The sequence below is a fragment of the Crocodylus siamensis genome, chromosome 4, assembly GCF_052110815.1.
Source record: "Crocodylus siamensis isolate JL-2025a chromosome 4, ASM5211081v1, whole genome shotgun sequence".
Lineage (NCBI taxonomy): Eukaryota > Metazoa > Chordata > Crocodylia > Crocodylidae > Crocodylus > Crocodylus siamensis.
Genome location: NC_143398.1, coordinates 132,896,528 through 132,916,427, shown reverse-complemented (window position 1 = coordinate 132,916,427; position 19,900 = coordinate 132,896,528). Strand labels below are relative to the sequence as shown.

General features: G+C 43.6%; 1 protein-coding gene across 7 annotated transcripts in view; it reads right to left on the bottom strand.

The window, feature by feature from the left end:
• Positions 1-7,980: 7,980 nt before the first annotated feature.
• Positions 7,981-19,900, bottom strand: part of ETV6 (ETS variant transcription factor 6) — a 179,296-nt gene continuing 167,376 nt past the window's right edge. For all 7 annotated transcript variants that reach the window (XM_090043820.1, XM_090043822.1, XM_090043823.1 and 4 more), the window contains 3 exons: positions 18,046-18,188; positions 15,943-16,043; positions 7,981-11,105 (listed from right to left, as the gene is read on the bottom strand). In XM_090043820.1, the coding sequence (XP_089899946.1) occupies positions 11,000-11,105; positions 15,943-16,043; positions 18,046-18,188 (350 nt within the window). In that variant the 3' untranslated portion in view covers positions 7,981-10,999. The remainder of the gene's footprint in view (positions 11,106-15,942; positions 16,044-18,045; positions 18,189-19,900) is intronic.

Here is a 19,900-nt window from a genome sequence, read left to right as displayed (position 1 = left end):
GTAAAAAGCATTTGGCAGTCAGCTTCTGGTGAACCCAGTTGACAGGAGTTTGCACAGACCTATTGTCTGCTGCCAGTTCCCAGTTTTGAGGTATCAGTGTGCAAACCAATTCATTATAAAGCACAATCAAAAAAGAGATCCTCTTGGTTTTGACTCCAGAGTCACAACTCAGCATCAGATTGTTAGAAAAGTTTCTTGCTCTTTCGGTGAACCTGGGCTGAGGGTTTACCTGTATGTAGTGAAACCCTCAAAGACTCAACTTCCATTGGGCTGCAGTGATACTCTCCATAGCTCTGCATTGCATTTCATCACAGATCATGTACAATTCAGGCTGTGGCAGAACAACAGTATAAAGCAACATGAGGCAAAGTTGCATTGCTGCTGCACAGGCAATTTGTGATTCCTGAGTAACCAGACAGCAGACTTCAGACTACAGAGCTACGAATCCAATCCCATATGCCTGGAGCAGGTCCACCGAAATCAGTGGCAACATTCCTATTGATTTAAAGTGGCCAGAGTGCCGGCTGAATACTTGGGGTTTGTGATACTGGAGTGCATCTATTCCTGTTCTGTTCATATCAAGGGTGGTGACAGCCTGAAGTGGCTTAGCTTTTTTGGAACTGAGCAGAGGGTGGGTTCCTGGCTGACTGGAAATCAGCTGCTGCTATTTATTCTCTGTTGGTTTTTCCACTGAGCGGTGTAGGTGGATTTGAGAAGAGACCACTACTGGAATCTCTGTGAGCTGAAACATGGTGAGGGGGAATCCTTTGCCTGTCAGACAGTGTGTTGGCAAGAGCTTTTAAGAGCATCATGAGCTACCTAAAAGAAATAGGAAAATGAACCTAAAGTCTATATAATGTTTTTTTAACTCAGCACATCTGTCATAAACTATGTACTCCACAAAACTGTGCCTAGATGGGGAAAAACTGAGTCAGGGAGGCAGAGGAGGTATGAAGTTTGGATAGTGGACTAGCTGGACTCCCAAGAGTTTGTTTTGCTCATTCATATATTTTTCATATGACCCTTTATATTTCTTTTCAACCAAACATTTTCAAAAGGACTAAGGTGCTTTTGCAAATGTTACTGCACACCAGGAAGACATACAGACTGGTCCCTCTTCTAGGGACAGCCTCAAACCACAGTGGCCAAACCACGGCTTGTGAGCAACATGAGGCTCTCTGGAAATTGGCCAAAGCCCCACGCACTTCTCCCCGAGGCAGCTCCGGGGGACAGCATAGACCAACACCTTCTGCTGTTCCAGATTTCCCCATGGGGAGCACACCCCAAGCCTGCCCTCTTCCTCCTCTTCCTCTGGGACTGCTGGCTCAGGCGCCGGGCTGCCGGGCCAGGGGCTGCAGCTGCTCTCCTTAGCCTGCGGTGCGCTCCTCACAGGGAAAGCCAAAGTGGCTCAGTGGCACGTGGGGGGTCACCTCCACTCTGGGTCATTCAGCACCCCTCCCCACCCCTGCTCTCCAGCTCTTGAACTTCGTGGAGGATTGGATGTGGCTCCCAGGGTGAATAAGTCTGGTCACCCCTCGCCTAGAAAATACCATACATAGGCAAATGCTGCATCACTTTAAGGCAGTGGCTATAAGATGGAGCATCTACACCTTCCTTTTATGAATCTTATTGCTAAATTGGAATGGGGGTACAAGTGATTCAGGGGCTGGAAAAAGTAGCAATGAGGGAGAGACTTAAAAGCCACCACCTGTTTAGCTTACCATAAGCGAATATTGAAAGATGCCTTGATCATCATGTATAAAGTATCTTCACAAAGTAAAACATATTGGGTACTGAAGGACTTTTAATCTAGTAAGGAAATGCATGAAACAAGTTAGAATCTAGATACAGAGAATCAGGCACAAATTCACAGAAATGAGGGTGATTACTCATTGGAACAAACAGCCAAGCTAAGTGGTGAATTCCCTATTATTTCTTGATGTCTTTAACAACATGTCTGGAAGCTATGCTATAGGCAAATGCAGAATACTGGGCTCAGCACATGAGTGAGTGGGTAAAATGTAATGGGTTGCAACATACAGGCTATCACATTAGAAGATTTTAGTCCCTTCTGGTCTAAAACTCTATGAATCAATTAAGTGACCCCTGCTGTAAATTCCCTGATTCTCTTGTACTGAGTCAGTTACTTTGGCTCACCTTATACTTAGGCAATATGAATTCCCTGCTGTTCGGAAATTGCAGTAACAGAACCTGCTTTGTTAGAGTGATCTACCCTTCAGTTCCCTCCTTTTACCATGATGAACGTTGAGAAGAGATCATTTGACAACTTTACCCACTTAGCAGAGCTTGGCTTCAAATCAATGCCCTCAGGCGAATGGTGTTTATCAGCCAGCACTAGATCAATTCTAATTCCTGAACTTTTATCCTGCTTCCTGTTACAACTGTTTGTCCAACACTTTGAGATGTTGGGAAACTTTACTCACAGATGTCTGCAGGGGGCAGAAAGATTGATGTGCCCCTGCAGGTTTTGCAACGGATCATATCAGTCATAATGACCTCTATTGTCTTACAACAGACCCTGTGTTTGATTTTGATTGTAGCTTTTGATCACTAGAACAGTATGGTAACAGTAAGTTGTCTGAGGAAGTATGCTTATTGATTAGGCGTGTATGTATTCAATGGGTATTGAATCAGATTCTCAGCTGCTGCAACCTGGCAGGGTCAGCCTTGCTCTGACCCAGAAGAAAAGCTTAAGCAGAAGTTTAGATAAATGTGGTGATACCCCTAATTGACTGAAGACTGTTCCCCTGAAGAATGAAGAAAAACAAGGAAGTAATACAATAACCTGAAAAAAATCCCAAACCATTGAGTATAAACCAGCATTTGCGTGCAGCATTTTAGGAAGAAATTTGGGGCAGGGGGTGGGGGATGTATGTGAAGAAAAATATTCAGCAACTAAGTAAACAGATTGCATTTTCCAGCTTTCAATGGCTTATTATAATCAATGGCGGGAAGTTATTTTAAAAATCTGCTGACAGTGTCCAGTAAATGAAGGGTGTTCCCGCAAGCAGTAAAATGTTATGGCAACGAGAAGAAAAAGATTGCTTCTTAATTGCATAGATGACTTAATGTCTGATACCCCCCCCCCCCAGCCTGGGTTAGTGGAAGAAACTGGTGCACGGCAGGGTTTCTGGTTCAGTCAGCAGCAGCACATGCATGGCTATGCATACACGGCATACAAAAGCTTAGGACAGCTGGTTATGTGTATCCAGACCTCTCCTTTTTGTTGCAGGGGTGGGAGGCACTAGCAAAGAAAGACAAGACAAGAAGAAAAGAGAAGTGGCTGTTTTCCAGGTTTAGCCTCAGCAAAAACTGTAGCCAGAACCTGACCCAAGCTATAGAAAAGCTGGAATGTCTAGAACAAAATAAACTTCCCACAATGTCACTAATCATACTCTGCCATGCAATAAAATGCTTTCAGTTGACCATTCACTTGCATGAGAATGGGAAAAGGTGGGTTTGTGGCACCTTTCTGTTCCTTCCTCTACCACTCATGGTCCTCTAGGGCTGCTCTAAACCTTTCCTGGGTCCCTATGGTCTCATATCCCAGAGATGGGGAATCGCTGGAACATACTGTCATCAGGCTTCTTTACCTCCTTCCTCACACCCTCCTCCATGCTGAACCTACAGGTGGTGGTGAGGGTACATGGGCTGCTCTTTCCTTTGACTTGAAATATGCTTACCATTTCTGGCTCCTCATCATTGTGCATTGTTGTCCTGCGTAGTAGTTACAACACTGAGGTACAATAAGACCAATACAATAAAACAAGGTATAGAGATATCACATAAACATCAATTAAATACCTCTGGTAGTCTGAGCAGCTGAACCTTCTGCACCAGTTCACTTTATCAACTATAAGGGAGACCATTTTGGTTAGAATTTAATGGCTTATGGTGTCCACCCATCACAGGTCCCTTGAGAGTTCAGCCACTAGGTTACAAGATGCTGTAGGAGATGATCTGGTCAGACCTATTCAACTGAAAGCAAAGAAGGGAATCTGATGGTTTAATCCTACCATTAGTGTTAAGTATTTGTTTGTAGCATAACCATTGCCGCCACTGTCCTCATACCCCCGCACCCCTCGGCCATTTGGCATAATGCAGCATGGTTTCCAGTTTGTACACCAGTGCAGGTGTAATCTATTATTGGGACGGGGTGCTGATCTCCAGGCTTGACATGAACAGGCACAACTGAAATGGGGAGATAAACTTGAACTGGCACATGGTGATACATCACAGACTTTGGGTACATTGGTAGATGCATGGCAATCCACCACTGCAAGAGCTGCAGGACAGGAAAGGCATGTAATAGTAGATCCATGTGGTGTGCTAGTCCTGCGGGACTGTACCTGTCCACACAAGCATAGACTTTGTGTTGGAGAAGTCATTTACTGAAAAAGACAGTAATACTGCTCTCATTCTGTGGCTTCCGTATACCTGTAAAAAAAAAAAACAAACCCAAACATTCATTTCCTTTCTGCTGCAATCACACATTAAGTGATTTTTTTTTTCTGGGTTGCAGAGAAGTGGTTTCAGTTTACAGCTCATATTGAAATTGCCTGAATCAATTTAAACCTCTAAGCAAAACACACTTCCTTGTAAGGTGACAGTTTGTACGTTAAGTCTCAGCTTGAAGAAAGCCAAAAAAAAAAAATCAGAACGACATGAAAAATTGTCCTAAACTCCCCTCTCAAGCTTCAGGTCAGATTGTGCAGGGCAAAGAGAAACTTTGCACAGCTTTTTCTGGGCTTGTCCTGGAAACAGTGTTCCCAAGCTCTCATTCTGCTACCTTTAGGCAGCAGTTAAGTAAGAGGACAAACATGTCAGCGAGTGTACATGGTTTGTTTTTCTGTGCTGAGGTGTTTAAAAGTATGTGGACAAAGTAAGATATGGAGCTGTTATTCTGGGCTTTATATGGCCTTTAGTATGAGCCAGAAACACTGAAAAGTCTCCTTCCTATTCCAAATACTTAATTGTAATCCTCAAATTGCTGCTTGTGCCATTGTTCCAACTGCCTTCCAACAACAGGTTGTGTTAATGTGAAGATTAAATTTGTTCTGCTGGCTTAAACCGAGGAAATCAGTGACTGGGCAGAAATGTGGCGCAAGGTAGAGAATTCTCCTTGTGAGCAATTCCCAGCTTCCAAGGTTGATTTGCTTTGTGTGTGTTCATTATTTTAGAAATTTGTCATATGTCATATTTAGAAATAACAGATGAATGGTGTATGAGTGGTGTATGTAGATATTTACCCTAACAGAATCCACATCTCCTTGGTCCTCATTCAGGACAGCTGCAGAATGAGACATACTGCTCTCCAACCTTTAACTTCCCAGTGGTTTACCTACCTGGTAAAGGGGCAGAAGTACATGGGTCTTGACATGCTGAGTATTGTTTTTCATGGACTTGAAGGAACTCCAGGAGCTGTCGAACAGATGTTTTGTTTTTTGGAGGAGAATCAAAATATTAGATAGAAAAACACACTTCAATTAAAGTTCCTCCCATTGCTTCATCATGTTTCTTTAACATGTCTCCAAACAGCTTGTATTACAGAGTCGTCAGAGTGTCAGCCATGTGCTGTGATCCACAAAGAAGCAAGGGTGGGATTGGTGATTTGGGAAGGCAAAAAAAAGAATGGTCCAAGAGATTGGTTTAACATTTCAAAATAAGAGATGCCTTGGAGAACCAAATTTTGCCCACATTGGTTTGGCTGTGGCAAGGCTGCTGGTTTATTTTCATGACTGAAAATGCCTTTTATGTATTCACTTGGAGGAAAAGCAGTTGTAACATTTAGGTATCCCATCACCATAAATTTGCATCTCACAATAAGTCAGCAACAGATACTTCGCATGCCCTTTTTTTATATTAAAAACTTTTTTATTGAGATGATGTAATTACAGGCATTTTAAAAATTATTTGCAACTCACTGGCCCTGAGAATAGGCTTTTTTGTTTGTTTTGTTACATTCATTCAATTCAGTCCCTTTAGCCCACACCTTAAAAAAAGCCATCATTAATAAAAACAGACTAGAATTTGTCTTTAAAAAAAATCCAAAAAAATGCATTCTGGATTTGCCCTTCGTTGCAGTCATATACTAAAAAGAAATCATGAAGAATGCACGCTCAGCATTTATGTGATATTAGGGGAACTTGCCATTGCTTAGTGTTTATGCAGGTGGCCCCAATAGTGTTCTTCTGAAGCGACAGTCCTCAAAAGGTTGGAGACTTTAATTGGGAGACGGTTGCCTTCTCAGCCATAGAATGGCCATCTGTCCTGCCACAGTAGCTCAGATCCCTTTCCATATGCACACAGTGGCTTATTCAGGCTGGATTGCTGATGGTTGGGAGAGCCCCATCTAAATGCCAAATTTGAATGCCCCCTTACCAGCGGCAAAAATAACTGATCCTCAAAACCTTTCACTCTATTCTGATTCCCCTTGGAGGAGACAGACAGTTTGGCTGTTTGACAGCTGGCAAATTCTGCATTGTGAATTGAAGGCTGGGGAGGCAGAAATGGCAAGGTGTCCTGTCCACACACCATGTGTCAGATGTGAGATGAAAAGGAATCTCTCTCTCTCAGCTGTTAGAGAAGTGTATTATACAAGGCTTGCAAGGTTGCCTCCCAAATCCCAAAGGCAACTGAACTTGAGCAAGGCCCTCAAGATACTGCAAGTCCTTGTGATCTGTCCAGTTGCTTCATCATGCACTGCATTTCTTGTTACTATGCCCCCTCCCTGAGCCACTGTGATTTGACTGCAACTTGAAGACAGCACTGGTACTTAGCTGAAAAATTCACCATATTAAGAACCTACTTTGAGACCAGAGACTATTTAAGTTTTTTGTTATTGTTGTATCTGTATAGGGGCATAGAAAGCTACTGTTCATTAAAGACAGAAGGTATCTCAAGATGCCTGTAGTGCTGTGTTGGAAAGTAATTCCCAACGTTGCACAAAACCAAAAAGGAAATGTATAATCCTTGATTATTTGGCAATTTTGGCCTAGAGTCTTCTCTTAGTTTTTTCAGCTAAAGAAATATCCAAATTCTCCATGGCATTTCATACTCTAGAACAAATGTGTGGCAATTCAGATTCCCTTTTCTTTTGTCTTTCACTCACTCTGTAATGACACTTCACTTTGTTTGCCAATACAAACAGCAAGGAATTGAGGACAAATTGGAGAACTGTCAAATTTCTTAGGTTTATAGCAATCACATACAGGCAAGGTTCAAAATCTGTGGTTTAGCAAAGACTTTAGATACTCAAGTTCCTTTCCTTGTTCCTCCACTGTGTCATAACAATAGCAGGAGCAGAAAAAATTAAAAATGATTTATGTATTGGTCATGGCCAGTGCACTAGAGAATTTGCACAGCTCCCAGCATAAACTTTTCTTTTCTGACACCTTAAAATTGAAAGAAATACAGGAAAACAGTAAAGATCTCTATTTAGCCATAATGTTTTTTGATGTTTTTACTTCCTCTTATTTGCATTCTCTCCATAAATTTTGTCTTGGGCTTTCTTGGTCAGCGGTCATCAGATCTCTGTGCTATGGCTACAGCCAGACTGCCCGTTCAATCTAAATATACACCCCTGAGAAAGGGCTGCCATGTGTGCCCCTTAAGCAGGTTGATGGGAAGATAGATCACCAAAATTAACTAAAACCAACAAAATCTCTCTCCCCCCTCTCCCCCCGCCTCCCTTCAGAGTTGGATTTGTCACCATAAGGCGAAAAAATCCCTCAGTACCTCCCATTTTCACTTTTTTTTCTGGTGCCCCAAAAGGTTTTCAGATATACAGCATGGATGGGAAAGGGATGATCATCTCTTCTGCAGACAGATGCTTCTGCTGTTCTTTGATGCAGCAACATTTGGAAAAACAACAAAACAATATGTAGTTATTTGGTAAGCACATTATCTAAGAGTATGGAAGGCTGATTCATTAGGTGGGTGGAAAAAGCTGAGGGATAGATGTATTGCCTGTCTGGTTTCATCTGAAGCCAACTGTGAAGGGGCTGCTGCCCTCATTCCATAATATTTGGCTGTGTCCTTAATGAACCCCGTTTGCCCTACAGTAAGTGACTCAATGCACCTTACAGTGAAATTGGACTTAGTTTATTTAAGAGTACAGGGTACCACTGGTAACCAAATGGGAGGTTCTCTGGATAAATTAACATTTCTGTTAAGTATCTGGCATACACTAAGCGTTGTATGGGTTTAATAAATGATACCCCACCTTCCCCTGACCCTTTTAGGCTTTTTGGTTAGATGGAAGAAATCAAGGTGGTTATTAAATCCATTTCTAACTTGTATGAACCCATAGAAGAGGTTGTGCTAATAAAGACAGAAAGGCTTTCTTTCCTTTGGACATCACAAGATACCTACAGAGAAACTCCAGTCTCCATGTTGAAAAATCAGGTACATTTTCTCCCAAATCAAATATACATTTGACTGCTTGAATTTCCTTCACTTTAAAGGGGACACCATGTCTTCTGAAACCTTCAATGTCATGTTGATGTGTAACACTGCAAAGGCAAATAGTTCCTCCCATCTCAGACATAAAAGCCCACACAGATGGAAGGATCAATGCTTCTACTGAGATTCCTGCCTGCAGCCTAGGCAAAGCTGACCGCTCCATCCAATGCACACCTTACCCTAAATCAGGGGTTAGCAACCCCCAGCACATGTGCCAAAGCATGGCACATGAGGCCATTTTACTTACCACACCACGGCCAGCCTGGACTCTGGGCAGCTGCTGCCAGCCATGGAGCCCAGGCTGCTTGCAGCAAGTGGTGGGGAGGCTACAAGCACTGCTGCGAGCAGCCTGGACTCCATGGCAGGCAGCAGCTGCCCAAAGCCTGGACTGGATGTAGCAGGCATGCCAGAGTCTGCTAACAGATGCACCAGGCTCCGTAGCCCCAGCAGAGCTCTATAGTGGCAGCAGCTGCACATTCGCTTTGTGGCACGTGGTCAGCAAGGGGCCAGGGGAAATGCAACTTCAGCTTTTTGCTTGCCATGCACCCCAAGATGCACATGCAGCCACAATCGGACCCCAGTGCAGCTGTTTACAGCTTCCCAGCTGCCTGTTGCTGCTGCCCAGATCCCGGGCCAGCTGTGACAAGCAGCTGGGAGGTTGCAAACAGCTATACCAAGGTCCAGCCAGGCTCCAGAGCCCCAGTTAGCTTCTGTGGCAGCAGCAGCTACACAAGTGCTTTGGGGAAGATGGCAGGAGAAGAGTCAGGGTTGCGCTGCCCCAGGCCCCTCCTGGCTGTGCGTCTCAAAGTGCACATGCAACCACCACCATGGAGCCTGCTGGGGCTTCAGAGTCCAGCACAGCCAGCTGTCTACAGCCTCCTGGCTACTGGCCACAGCTGGCCTGGACTCCGGGCAGCAGCAGGTGGCAGGGAGGCTGCAAACAGTTGCACTGGGGTCCGGAGCCCCAGCACCAGCTCCCTGGCAGTGGTGGGTATACGCATGCCTCAAAGTGCACAGTGGGGAAGGGGCTGGGGCAGCGCACCCTGGCCCCTTCACTGCTGTGTGCCTGGACGTACGTGTGCACCCACCACCAGCAACAAGGATCAGGCCCTTTGCAGCTCCCCGCCTTCTGCCTCTGGCACACCAAGTCAAGGCATGGGTCAAGGTTGAAGTGTTTTTGGCACTCTGGCCAAAAACATTGTAAACTCCTGCCCTAAATGCTGGAAATCAAACTGGGGCTAAAAAAAATGAATATTTAAAATTAAAAGGCAAGAATGCAGCAAGATTGTTTATAAGAAGAAAATTGTGTTAAAAACAGGTAAGCTGAAAAGTGATCACTTCCTGGCAGAGCTGTCATTAGAAGGGGCTAGGAAATTGGATGCATCAAAAAAACCCAAAAAACCAAAAAAACCCAACAAAAAAACCCCAATTTATAAGATACCAGTGTAGCTATATGGTCTGTATTGTTTTCACTTTTCTCTCCAGCTGTGCAGGACAATTCTGGGGAGCTTTCTGAGTATTACAAGCAACTATGTGGGTCCCTTCTCTCTCCTACTAAGATGGAAAGAACAACCCTTCGCCACAAACCCCCAAACCGCTAGCTGGTGTGTAAAACAAACCTCCCTTTTGTCATAATGACTACTTCAAATCTGTCTTTTTGAAAGAAGACTGAATAAAGATTCCACATTATTTGTGTCATTTCAATTCTACTGTTTTGCTAGAGGGAGGGAGAGCAAAAGTCAGCATCAGTCTATTGCATTTTGTCAGGCCTTGGTCTTATTTCTTCTTCTTTCCTGGAGCACTTAGGTGATTGGATTTGGTCCATGGGCTAGGCTAGCAGTGAATAGCTACTTGCAGGACTCAAGATACCAGCCCATAGTATGCTGGTAAAATGTCTCAGATTGACAGTGAAAGATGACTCCCCTTCATTTAACAGATATGTATTCCAAATTGTCTTGGTAGCTCAAGACCTTCCCCAGTGACAGCGTGAGCAAATGTGATCCCAGCACATGGAACCATCAGGTGATCTCTTTCATGACACTGCCACCAATGTTTTTAGGCCATGTTATGGTCATGAGACTTGCAGAGAAAAGAACAATAGCGCACTATTTCCATAGGAAAGCCTTCTGAAGAAGCAAAATCTCACAACTTGTCCTATATGAGTTAAGAAAAGTTAAACTGGGTTTATTGGGGGGAAAAAATCCAACAAGAAATGCCCCCCCAAAAAACTGAAACAAACAAGCCAAGGAAAGAAAAATTAAAAACAACTCAGGGGAGACTCCATAGGGATGATGAAATAGTGCATGAGTCCAGGCTCTCTCTCTTCCACCTTCCTGCCAGCACCACTTCCACCAGTTTGTTTGTTTTATTAAGGTGCCTTGGGTCCTGCATGGTCTTCAAGTTAAGCGCTGACCCCATGTTCTGCTCCTGTATCGTTTCTTCCCCTCACAAACTACCCTAGCTGTTGAGGCAGATGTTTCTCCCATAAACCCGGTGAGGCAGTGCACTTGTTTCTTCAACACTCATCTTCTTGGTACATTTGTTCATCCAGTTCCTGGGACTCAAGGTGCTCAAGGCGGTCTGTTCGGCCACTCATAATCTCATCTGGGGTCTTCATGAACCTTCAAAACAGAAAGTGATACATGAGTTATATAATGACCCTGGCTCCTTGGACTTGTCTCTTACCAAGTCTCTGAACTTTCTGGGCTCCTTGGCTTGTCCCCTTACTGCAATACTATCTGCACATTTCTATTCCCTGCAACTTGCTAAGTGACTCTCTGCTCTTCCCCATTTGTACTTTCTACCACCTATGGTCCTTCCCCACATCTCCAAGTATTGACAGCCTGTCCCAGAATACAATCAGAGCAGCATTTGTTTACAGAAGTATCCACACATGAAAAAGAAAGCAAACATTTATAGAGAATAAAGTGCTCCTTTGTGGAGCCAGACAGCTGAAATGCCCTGGCCCTCCATTTCAAACATGGCCACATGTCATCACCTAAAACACAGGCTCACACAACATAAATGTAGCTGGAGGGTTTCTGCTGGCTATTGCTTTGTGAAGGATTCTAAGACTGCAAGAGAGAGAAGAAAACATCAGCAAAGCAGAGCCAGAAAAACCCAAGGACCCAAGCAGAACAAGCCCTAATAGTGATCCTGAGAGAACCTGAGTGAGCATTTTTGAGTTCAGCATTGACTGGAAAATGGTTTAAAACTGCGAGCAAAGACGGTCCTGGGGCCTTAAATCCTTTGTAAACTTGGGGACTTCATTAGAGAAACACCTGACTCTAGAATCAGTTTTTTTTAACCGAAAAAATCTGCAAGACCTCAAAATTTTGGCTAACCACTCAGGTTTGAAAGGATAACACTATTAACTACAAATCTTTGCTAGATATGAGCTCTCTCCCTCTCTCAGGACATCCTCTTCTAATACCATAACCAAGAGTGACATCCTTATTCTGGGTCAATGAGAACAGCACAGCTCATTGTCAAGGAAATGATTACATCGCTGCCAATTTAGCAGGACCAGACGTGTAAACACACTACCTGGCTTTTCCGTGCCTCTTGTACTTCCTTTTCTCCTGCCTGGGGGAGCCCTGCCCTCGCAGGAAGCTTCTGAGCAGAGGCATGTCTAGCAGGACTCTCAGGGAAGGGAGTGGCAGGTCCCACCTCTCAATATTACTGCTGATGGCTCTCTCTCTGTACTGGGGAAGATGCGTCCATGTGACAGAAGGAAGAGGAGAAGTCAAATGTGCAAAGTGGTGCCTTCCGGCTCCACTTTTGCTCTGCTCTGTATTTGAAGGCCAAAACTGGCAGCTGTGGCCTCAGTCTTTGTCTTCTCTCATTGGATTACAGCAGTGCATCAGAGTGAAAGTTGTCTCTGAGCTTGACTTGCCATCAGGTTTTCAGTAGCAGAAGCCAGTGATTAGGGCAGGGAATCTTGAGAGCTCCAGCCTCTTACCCCACCCTTCCCCTACGCCAATGGGTACGTCGGGGGCTGGGAAGAAAGACACGCTGTGGGGGCTGGGCAAATGCAGGAAGTGGGAAAGGACACATGGTAATCTTTTAATCCCTGCCTCTGCTCATTTCCATATATCCTTTGGGTTTATGCCACCACCTTTGTACACAAACAGGGTTTTAAAGCTCTGATTTTGCCTTCTGTGCTGGATTCATGAGACGAGAAAGTGGGTCACAGGAAGGAGGAAATGCTGCTTGAAACATGCATCACTTCCATGTTAGAAAAACTAGGATGAAGTATGTGGGATGTTTAGGTATCCCAAATGCACTAGAATAGTTTCCACCTTATCAAAGTCCCTCAAAAGTGGGGAAAACAGCAGGTTGTAATTAGTAAATCAGAAGGACTAGTTTTATTTTAGTCTGAATGTACAGCCAGGATCTTCACCTAGTGAAAACAAAGCTGATGAGTGGAATCATTGTCAAAACCCGTGACCCTCCAAACATCCCCACTGAAGTTAATAGGAAAAATCTGACAGCACCTCCTCCCATGAGATTGTAACATGCAGGCCTTTTATGATGGAGCCTGAAAAAAATCTTAAGTCTGTCAGCAAATGCATGGCAAAGCCTGGGGCTCTTCTGAGCATTTGCCATCCCTTCTAATTTTGGAAATCACACACACATAAGCACCAGAAATAAAGCAGTGTTTTGTCACCCTTGTGTGCCTCCTGTTTTATGTTAAAGCAGTTGTTCTCACCTGGGGTATTCAGAGACCCTTTAAGGGGTGCCACAGTGTGACTGGGAAAGGCTCTGCCTGCATTAGTGTTCCCTGCTAAACCAAAAGCAGACAGGAACCCCTGGTCCTGCTACAGCCCTTCCCAGTCCAACCCCACACGGTGTCTCCCTTCAACAGAAGCTTGCAGGGCAGACAGACCCTTCCTGGGCACCTCTGTTTCCAGGAAAAGTGCTTGGGGGGAGGGGGCGTGGGCTGGCCTAGGAGGTTGTGCCCTACAGAGTCCATGTGCCTCTCTGCTGGCTTACCCTATCCACACGCTAAGCAGCACTGATAGACTAGGCAATGTAGCTTCCTGGAACTTGCCCGGACCTGCTGCGCCCAAACATGCCTGCTTCAGTGGGAGAAACGGGGTGCACCAGTTCCAAGGGGCAGTGGTCAGGCTCCCGTGCAGCTGCTCCCTGGCCTGACTGGCTTTTGGGAGCCAGGGATACAAGAGAGCAGACAGGTGGGGAAGCTGGAGTCCACTGGCAATCTGGGGAGCCTTCTTTCTAGTGGGATTGGGGAATGGTTTAATACCAAATGGTACTACCCTGGCCAGCACCAAGCAGAATGGCTGCAGACCCTGCTGAAAGGCAGCATCCCCTTTTGTTAATTCAAGCCCATGAAGGGACTGAGGGCTCCTGAGGGACAGGAGCATCTAAAGCAGAGGGCAGCTCCAGAAAACCTCCTGCCGCATCCATACCCCTATCTGGTGATCCTCTTTTTCTAATGTCAGAAATGCAGCTAAAGACTGGTGCTGGTATGGGCTGGGGGGAGGGAAGTGGGAGAAGGAGAGATTGAGAGAGCATACATAGGTCAGGGAGGCAAGGCCGTCTGCCCCTTGTCTCCAGTGATTTAGGCCAACCATCCCCACTTGCAGATAGGGGCTCGGATCTCCATGAAGCAGAAGCTCAGCGAAAATTGGTACTTTTAAAATGTCTCAGCTCAACCCTGCAAAAAGCGGAGCTCCTAGAACAGTGATTTTCAACCAGAGGACTCTTGGGCTTCATGAATCAAGGCAAAGGTTGGGGGAAGAAAGGACTTATTTTCCCTTGTGCTTGGAAAAGTAGGGACTCTGTCTGTGTGTATCCACAAAGGGTGCCACTAAATTCAGAAAGGCTATGGAGAGATGCCTTGAGTCTAAAAAGGCTGAGAAGCACTGTGCTATAGAGTAATTCTGTTTGTGTGAGCACAGGCAGAAAGGTATAACAACAGTGGTGACTCAGGCCATAACTTTAAAATGAAAACATACTAAATCTGTAGGTCAGCTCCTGCCCTGACTTTCATGCCATGTCTGGCTTACTGACTTTAATGATATTTTGTAGGGGTTAGGTCAAAGCAGAGTATGATCTTGGGTCTCCTCTACCTTGTGTCCATTCCCTTTCTAAATGCATGTGAAACAGGATGCAATGAAACATATCACTACACTTACTGTATTATTTCAGATGTATTTTTAAAGTTATGTCAAGGGCACCTACAGCATCTGCATCAGACTTCCTTTACAGCATTTATAAATATAAATATATAAAATAATAAATGGTGATGAATTAAATGGTGTCAGACATTAGCAATGACCTCTCCTGTTGCAGAAAAACACTCAACCACTCTGATATATAGATCTCTCTCCATCTCCATCTTACTAAAAGCTCTGCATGGAGATTTTCAGAAGACAATTGCCATCATGTTATTTATAATGTCACATTTCTATTATTTTTTACTGGTGAGAAACAGCCCAGAAAGGACCATTAATGGGTTGATTTAATATAGCTGGTCATCTTTTTCACTATAGAAAGCAATAGAACTGGAGGGAGAAACCTTTTTTTAATTGAAAATGTTGCCAAAAGCTTGTTTTTCCCTCAAATTTCCAAAATATATGAAATATTATTTTCTGCTACTTTTATCCTCTTATACCCTATTTCTTTCTTTCATAGAAAAGATTGCCTTAAATAAAACATTCAATTAAAATATCATTTTTTATTAAAAATGTTTTGAGTGTATGCTTTGAGTGGTTCTCATTATTATCATGCAAAAAAAAAATCAAACACAAATTGGTGTCTTCATGTTAATACGCTTCCTGTTCCTGTTAGCTGATCTGAAACCTACTGAAGTCAAAGGAAAAGACCTCCAATGAGTTCAGTGTTGCTTGGATGAGACCTGGGTTGTATTCAGGTTGTCCAAATCCAGTAAGAATCAGGCCAGAACAGATACAGAGCTCTGCTTCAGTACTGACATGTTACACACACATACATGCTACGTCTATGTCTGCTTGGCATTCTTTAGAGCAGACACTGGCACTGCATACCTCTCATTCAATAGTACTTGTTTTAACCCACGACAGCTCTGGAAATGCCCAAACGCAGTTGAGCAATCATAATGCTGAGTTGAGCACCAGTACAATGAGCTCATGAGACTTTGGTTTAGATTAAGACTTGCTCTCTGGCTCTGACCTTGACACCAAGTGGGAGGTGCCCAGATGAGGTTGTAAAGCCAGATCAAATGCTTACTGGAGTCAAGAGAAAGGCTCCCACTGAACCCAGTGGGTACTGAATCAGGTCTTTAATCTGGTAAATTGGTACAGTCCCCTGGCAGGCTAGCAAGAAGTGGTTTCAAAGGCCACGGCCTACAGTATTACGCTACTAACAGTGCAGCATCATCATGTTCATCATGCCCTTCTCAAAGAGAAATCACCTAAAGAAAGGACAGAAAAAATAGGAAAGAGAGAGAATTACCTGAACAAAAGCCTTTGTCCTGGCTCCTTCCGGATAATATTTAGTTTGTAGTAGTGGCGTAGGGCTCTGGACATTTTCTCATAGGTCATATTTGTTCTGTTCTGTTTGTCCCAAAATAAAAAGGAGAGCAACATAAGGCAATTAAATTCTTCATTTCTTTAGCTCTTCTTGGAGCTTTATAACACAGCTAGCTGAGGAAACTACCCTAGCTCACGAAGCAATTGGCAGATCCATCCTTCCCCTATAGTTTTCATCACAAACTTTTCTGGTTTAGTCTTTCTATAGAGCAATCTGAATGCAGGTTACTTCAAAAACACTGAGGGTAAGATTTTAAAGGTCATGCTGGACCATACACAAGAAAAGGCTCTATCAACTGAAGAAATGACTTCAAACTGAATGAAGTTCTTGCTCAACTCAGCAGGAATGTGGTAGGCATCTTTCTAAAGAACGGCCTTGACGGTGTATGGACAATAGCTAACAGACTGCATTTGTCAGCATCTTTCCTGTTAAGTGCAGAGCTCCTCTGGGATTCTTCTCCATTAACAAGTTAATGTTTATGGAACTCTTTGGACAGGGAGATACTGTTTCTCTTCTCACTTAGGCTGGTGTAAATCAAGCTAACGCCATTAAAATGTTTATCTGTTTACATTATGAAACTGCCCACACAATTTACCACATTGGAAATCTCAGCTCAGGAGAGGAGACAAGGTGTTGGCAGAGGTGGGCTGATGTGATGATCTGTAGTAGCAGGTGCCACCAGGCAGAAACATGGTGCACAAGCAGAGTTGTGTGTGGGAAGCTTTTTAGGGGGAAGTTCTGCATTTAGACCATACTAAATCTGTGAAGTTTTAAGTGGTGTTAAAGTTAGAACATCCTGTGAGTAGTTGCATGTTAAGAGTTAATACCATTTCTTTGCTGCACAGCTTTGATTTATCACTAGAGGGCTGGTAAGCAGGGGTTTGTCTAGGAATCAGGACACCTGGGCTCTATCCCACTCTGGGTGATGTGGGGGTCTTGGAGTAGTGCAACCTGGGATGCTGGAGTGCTGTCAAATTGCTTATTTTATCTCCATGAAACAGAAAGAAGTTACCCTAACATGACCTAGGTAGCATGGCCCAGAATTAACCCTCACCTGAAATGGCATAACTCTGAGATGCTCAAAGGGCACTTAGCACAAGTTAATGAGCTTTAACATGCAGATGCTTGCATTTGAAGTGTCCTTATCATGGTCAAAGTGTAACGTGTAACTTCACCCTTATAGGGTTTGCCTGTTCCAGGCCTGTCATGGGTTATCTATCATCACTCCTAGGGTATACCAGCAACAAAGCACTGTGTAAAGCTCACACAAAGTATGTGGGTGAAAGTATGTGTTGAAACACTTTCTAGGTGTCCCAAGATGTATCATTCTAAAACTGAGGCCCCCAAAAGTTATCTCTAATTTTTTTTTAAATCTTGACCTTTTCTTCAATCACAGTCCACGTAACAGGAATACAGCACTTCACCATGACCACATTGCCAATGCAGCTTCTACTCTTTGGCAGTGTTAGGTTGAAAACAAGCAAAATCATTCTTAGACAAGAAAGCTTTGAAGTCTGTTATACTGATGTTTGTCATAGCACAATATTTTCTCCCACCGTGAAAGAACAGGTCTTATTAATGCAGAGAGAAATGTTAAGTAATAACCTTCAGAAACAGAAAATGGGTAACTTGTCTCAAATCCCAGGCGAGTCCCAAAATAGAAATGCCTGTCTTTTTGATTGGACAGTTCCATCCCAGAAACCCTCTATACTTCAGTCTAACCTGAGTGTCTGCTAAGCTCATACCTGAAGGAGTGAGGTAACTTGAGGGAACAGAATCATTACAAACTGTAATGCATATACATTTAATAACTAACTATCTAAAAGGCTCTTTATATGTCTGGCTTTTTGCAGCTTGTGCTGCTGAAGACTAAAATATTTTGTAAACAGAATGAAAGATTAAATTTCTCAATAATTTTTTCTCTCTTGCATTCTCTCCATCTAATGTTGTGGAATAAACCTATGAAACCTCTGAGTCCTATGGAAGTCAGTATTTCATAGATAGAAAATGCCTCCTGCTCTTTACCTTGTGGTTTCCCCACAGCCGGGCCAGCCCATTGGGATCCACTATCCGAAATATTTTGGACTCCTTGTCCTCCCATCGGATGAAGTTTTCGTACCGGCTGTCAGAAAGTAGCTGATAGACGTAATCCCAAAGTAGCCTGCAGTCTGTGAAAAGAGGGGCAAGAAACTGTCATTCAAGTAGAAACATGGGACTCTTCAGCCTGGAAAAGCATAGGCTCAGGGGTGACTTGGTGGTAGTCTATAAGTACATGACGGGGGTGCATCAGGAACTGGGAGAACGTCCGTTCACCAGGGCTCCCCATGGGAAGACAAGGTCCAGTGGTTACAAATTCCTGGAAGACTGTTTTTGGCTGGGCATAAGGAAAAACTTCTTTACTGTCTAAGTCCCCAGGGCCTCGAATAGAGTCCCCCTAGACATGGTGCAAGCACCTACTCTGGATACTTTCAAAAAACACTTAGATGCCTATCTTGCTGGGATCATTTGACCTCTTCTGAATTCCTGCCCCTTGGGCAGGGGGCTGTACTTGATGATCTTGCAAAGTCCCTTCCAGCCCTAATGTGTTATGAAATCTGTGAAATCTATGAAGTAGTTTTACATGAGATACATTTTGGGAGGTATCAGATGCGGCTGGACTATCATAAGAAACATTGCTTCTCTTTCACTGTTTTTCATTGCCTTGAAACAACAAGAGGCACTGCCAAAGCAGGCAAAGCAACCTGAAATAAAATTCTACAAAGGACTTGGATTGTTCATACTGATGGATATAAAAATTGTAACAGGATATACCATCTTTTCAAACTGGTCTGAACCCATTTTAGGACACTAATGATCGCAAATTGTTACAACTGATGTGAATCAAGAGGCTTGTTTAAAAGGGACAAGTATTTGTACAACATCCACCAACACAACTGCTCCCAACTGATAATGTCAAGACAGTTTGATCAAGGCAGTCCATTGCATCAGTGGAGGAGTCCACTGGTAAAAAACGTGTGCTTTGCTATACCTTGTTTGCACAGCATGGTTTTAATGATCCATACATAAAGCTGGTATTTTCACCATTTCTAAATTTGCTTTTCAAAAATAAGCCCCTGGGGGAAAAATCAAGTACTGTAATTATTTTAGAGCTATTGAGAGGTTAAATGCTTTCTATTTGGGCAACTGATTCAAAATTTCCTTCTGGCAAACGGTCTTTATGCTGCTAATTAAAAGTCTGACAGATACTTAGGTTTTAGTTTCATGTCTTTCAGTTGCACAGCAGTCTCTTGGGACAAAGAAAGCCAGGGGTAGATCTACTTCTCCTTCTGACTTGTGATGTCTGTATAGCACAGTATAACAACAGACAACTAGGAATTATGGAATCAAGAATTCCGCAGAGGGGTCGGTCGGTTGATGTCATACCCACATGGGAGCAGCTCAGTCTGCCAGAACACCAACATGGCCTTATGTCACCTTTTACTGTGAAGGCAGCAAATAACATTTCCTCACCAGCAAGCCAGTGAAGGACAGCCTTGTATAGTAGTTAAAGCACAGAACAAGGAGCCAGGATATCTTTGTTCTAGGTCCAGTGCTATATGTCACTCACTTCTGCATACAGTTCCTCTCCTGTTTGTTTTGGTTTCGCTATTAGTTAAAACTGGTATGATAATATGTATGGTGGTGTGTGTATGTATATAATTAATATAATACATAATGAGTAGGCTTAAAAATAGCTAGAGATTATATGAGTTCTACATTGATTCCCCATTTTATAAACATAAGGAATAGCTCTGAGTCCTATACTAGCTTTAAAAGGAAGGTATCCACTGAATCTCTCTTAGGGCTACTGAAAGGAAGAAAAAACATGTACTTTCATGTA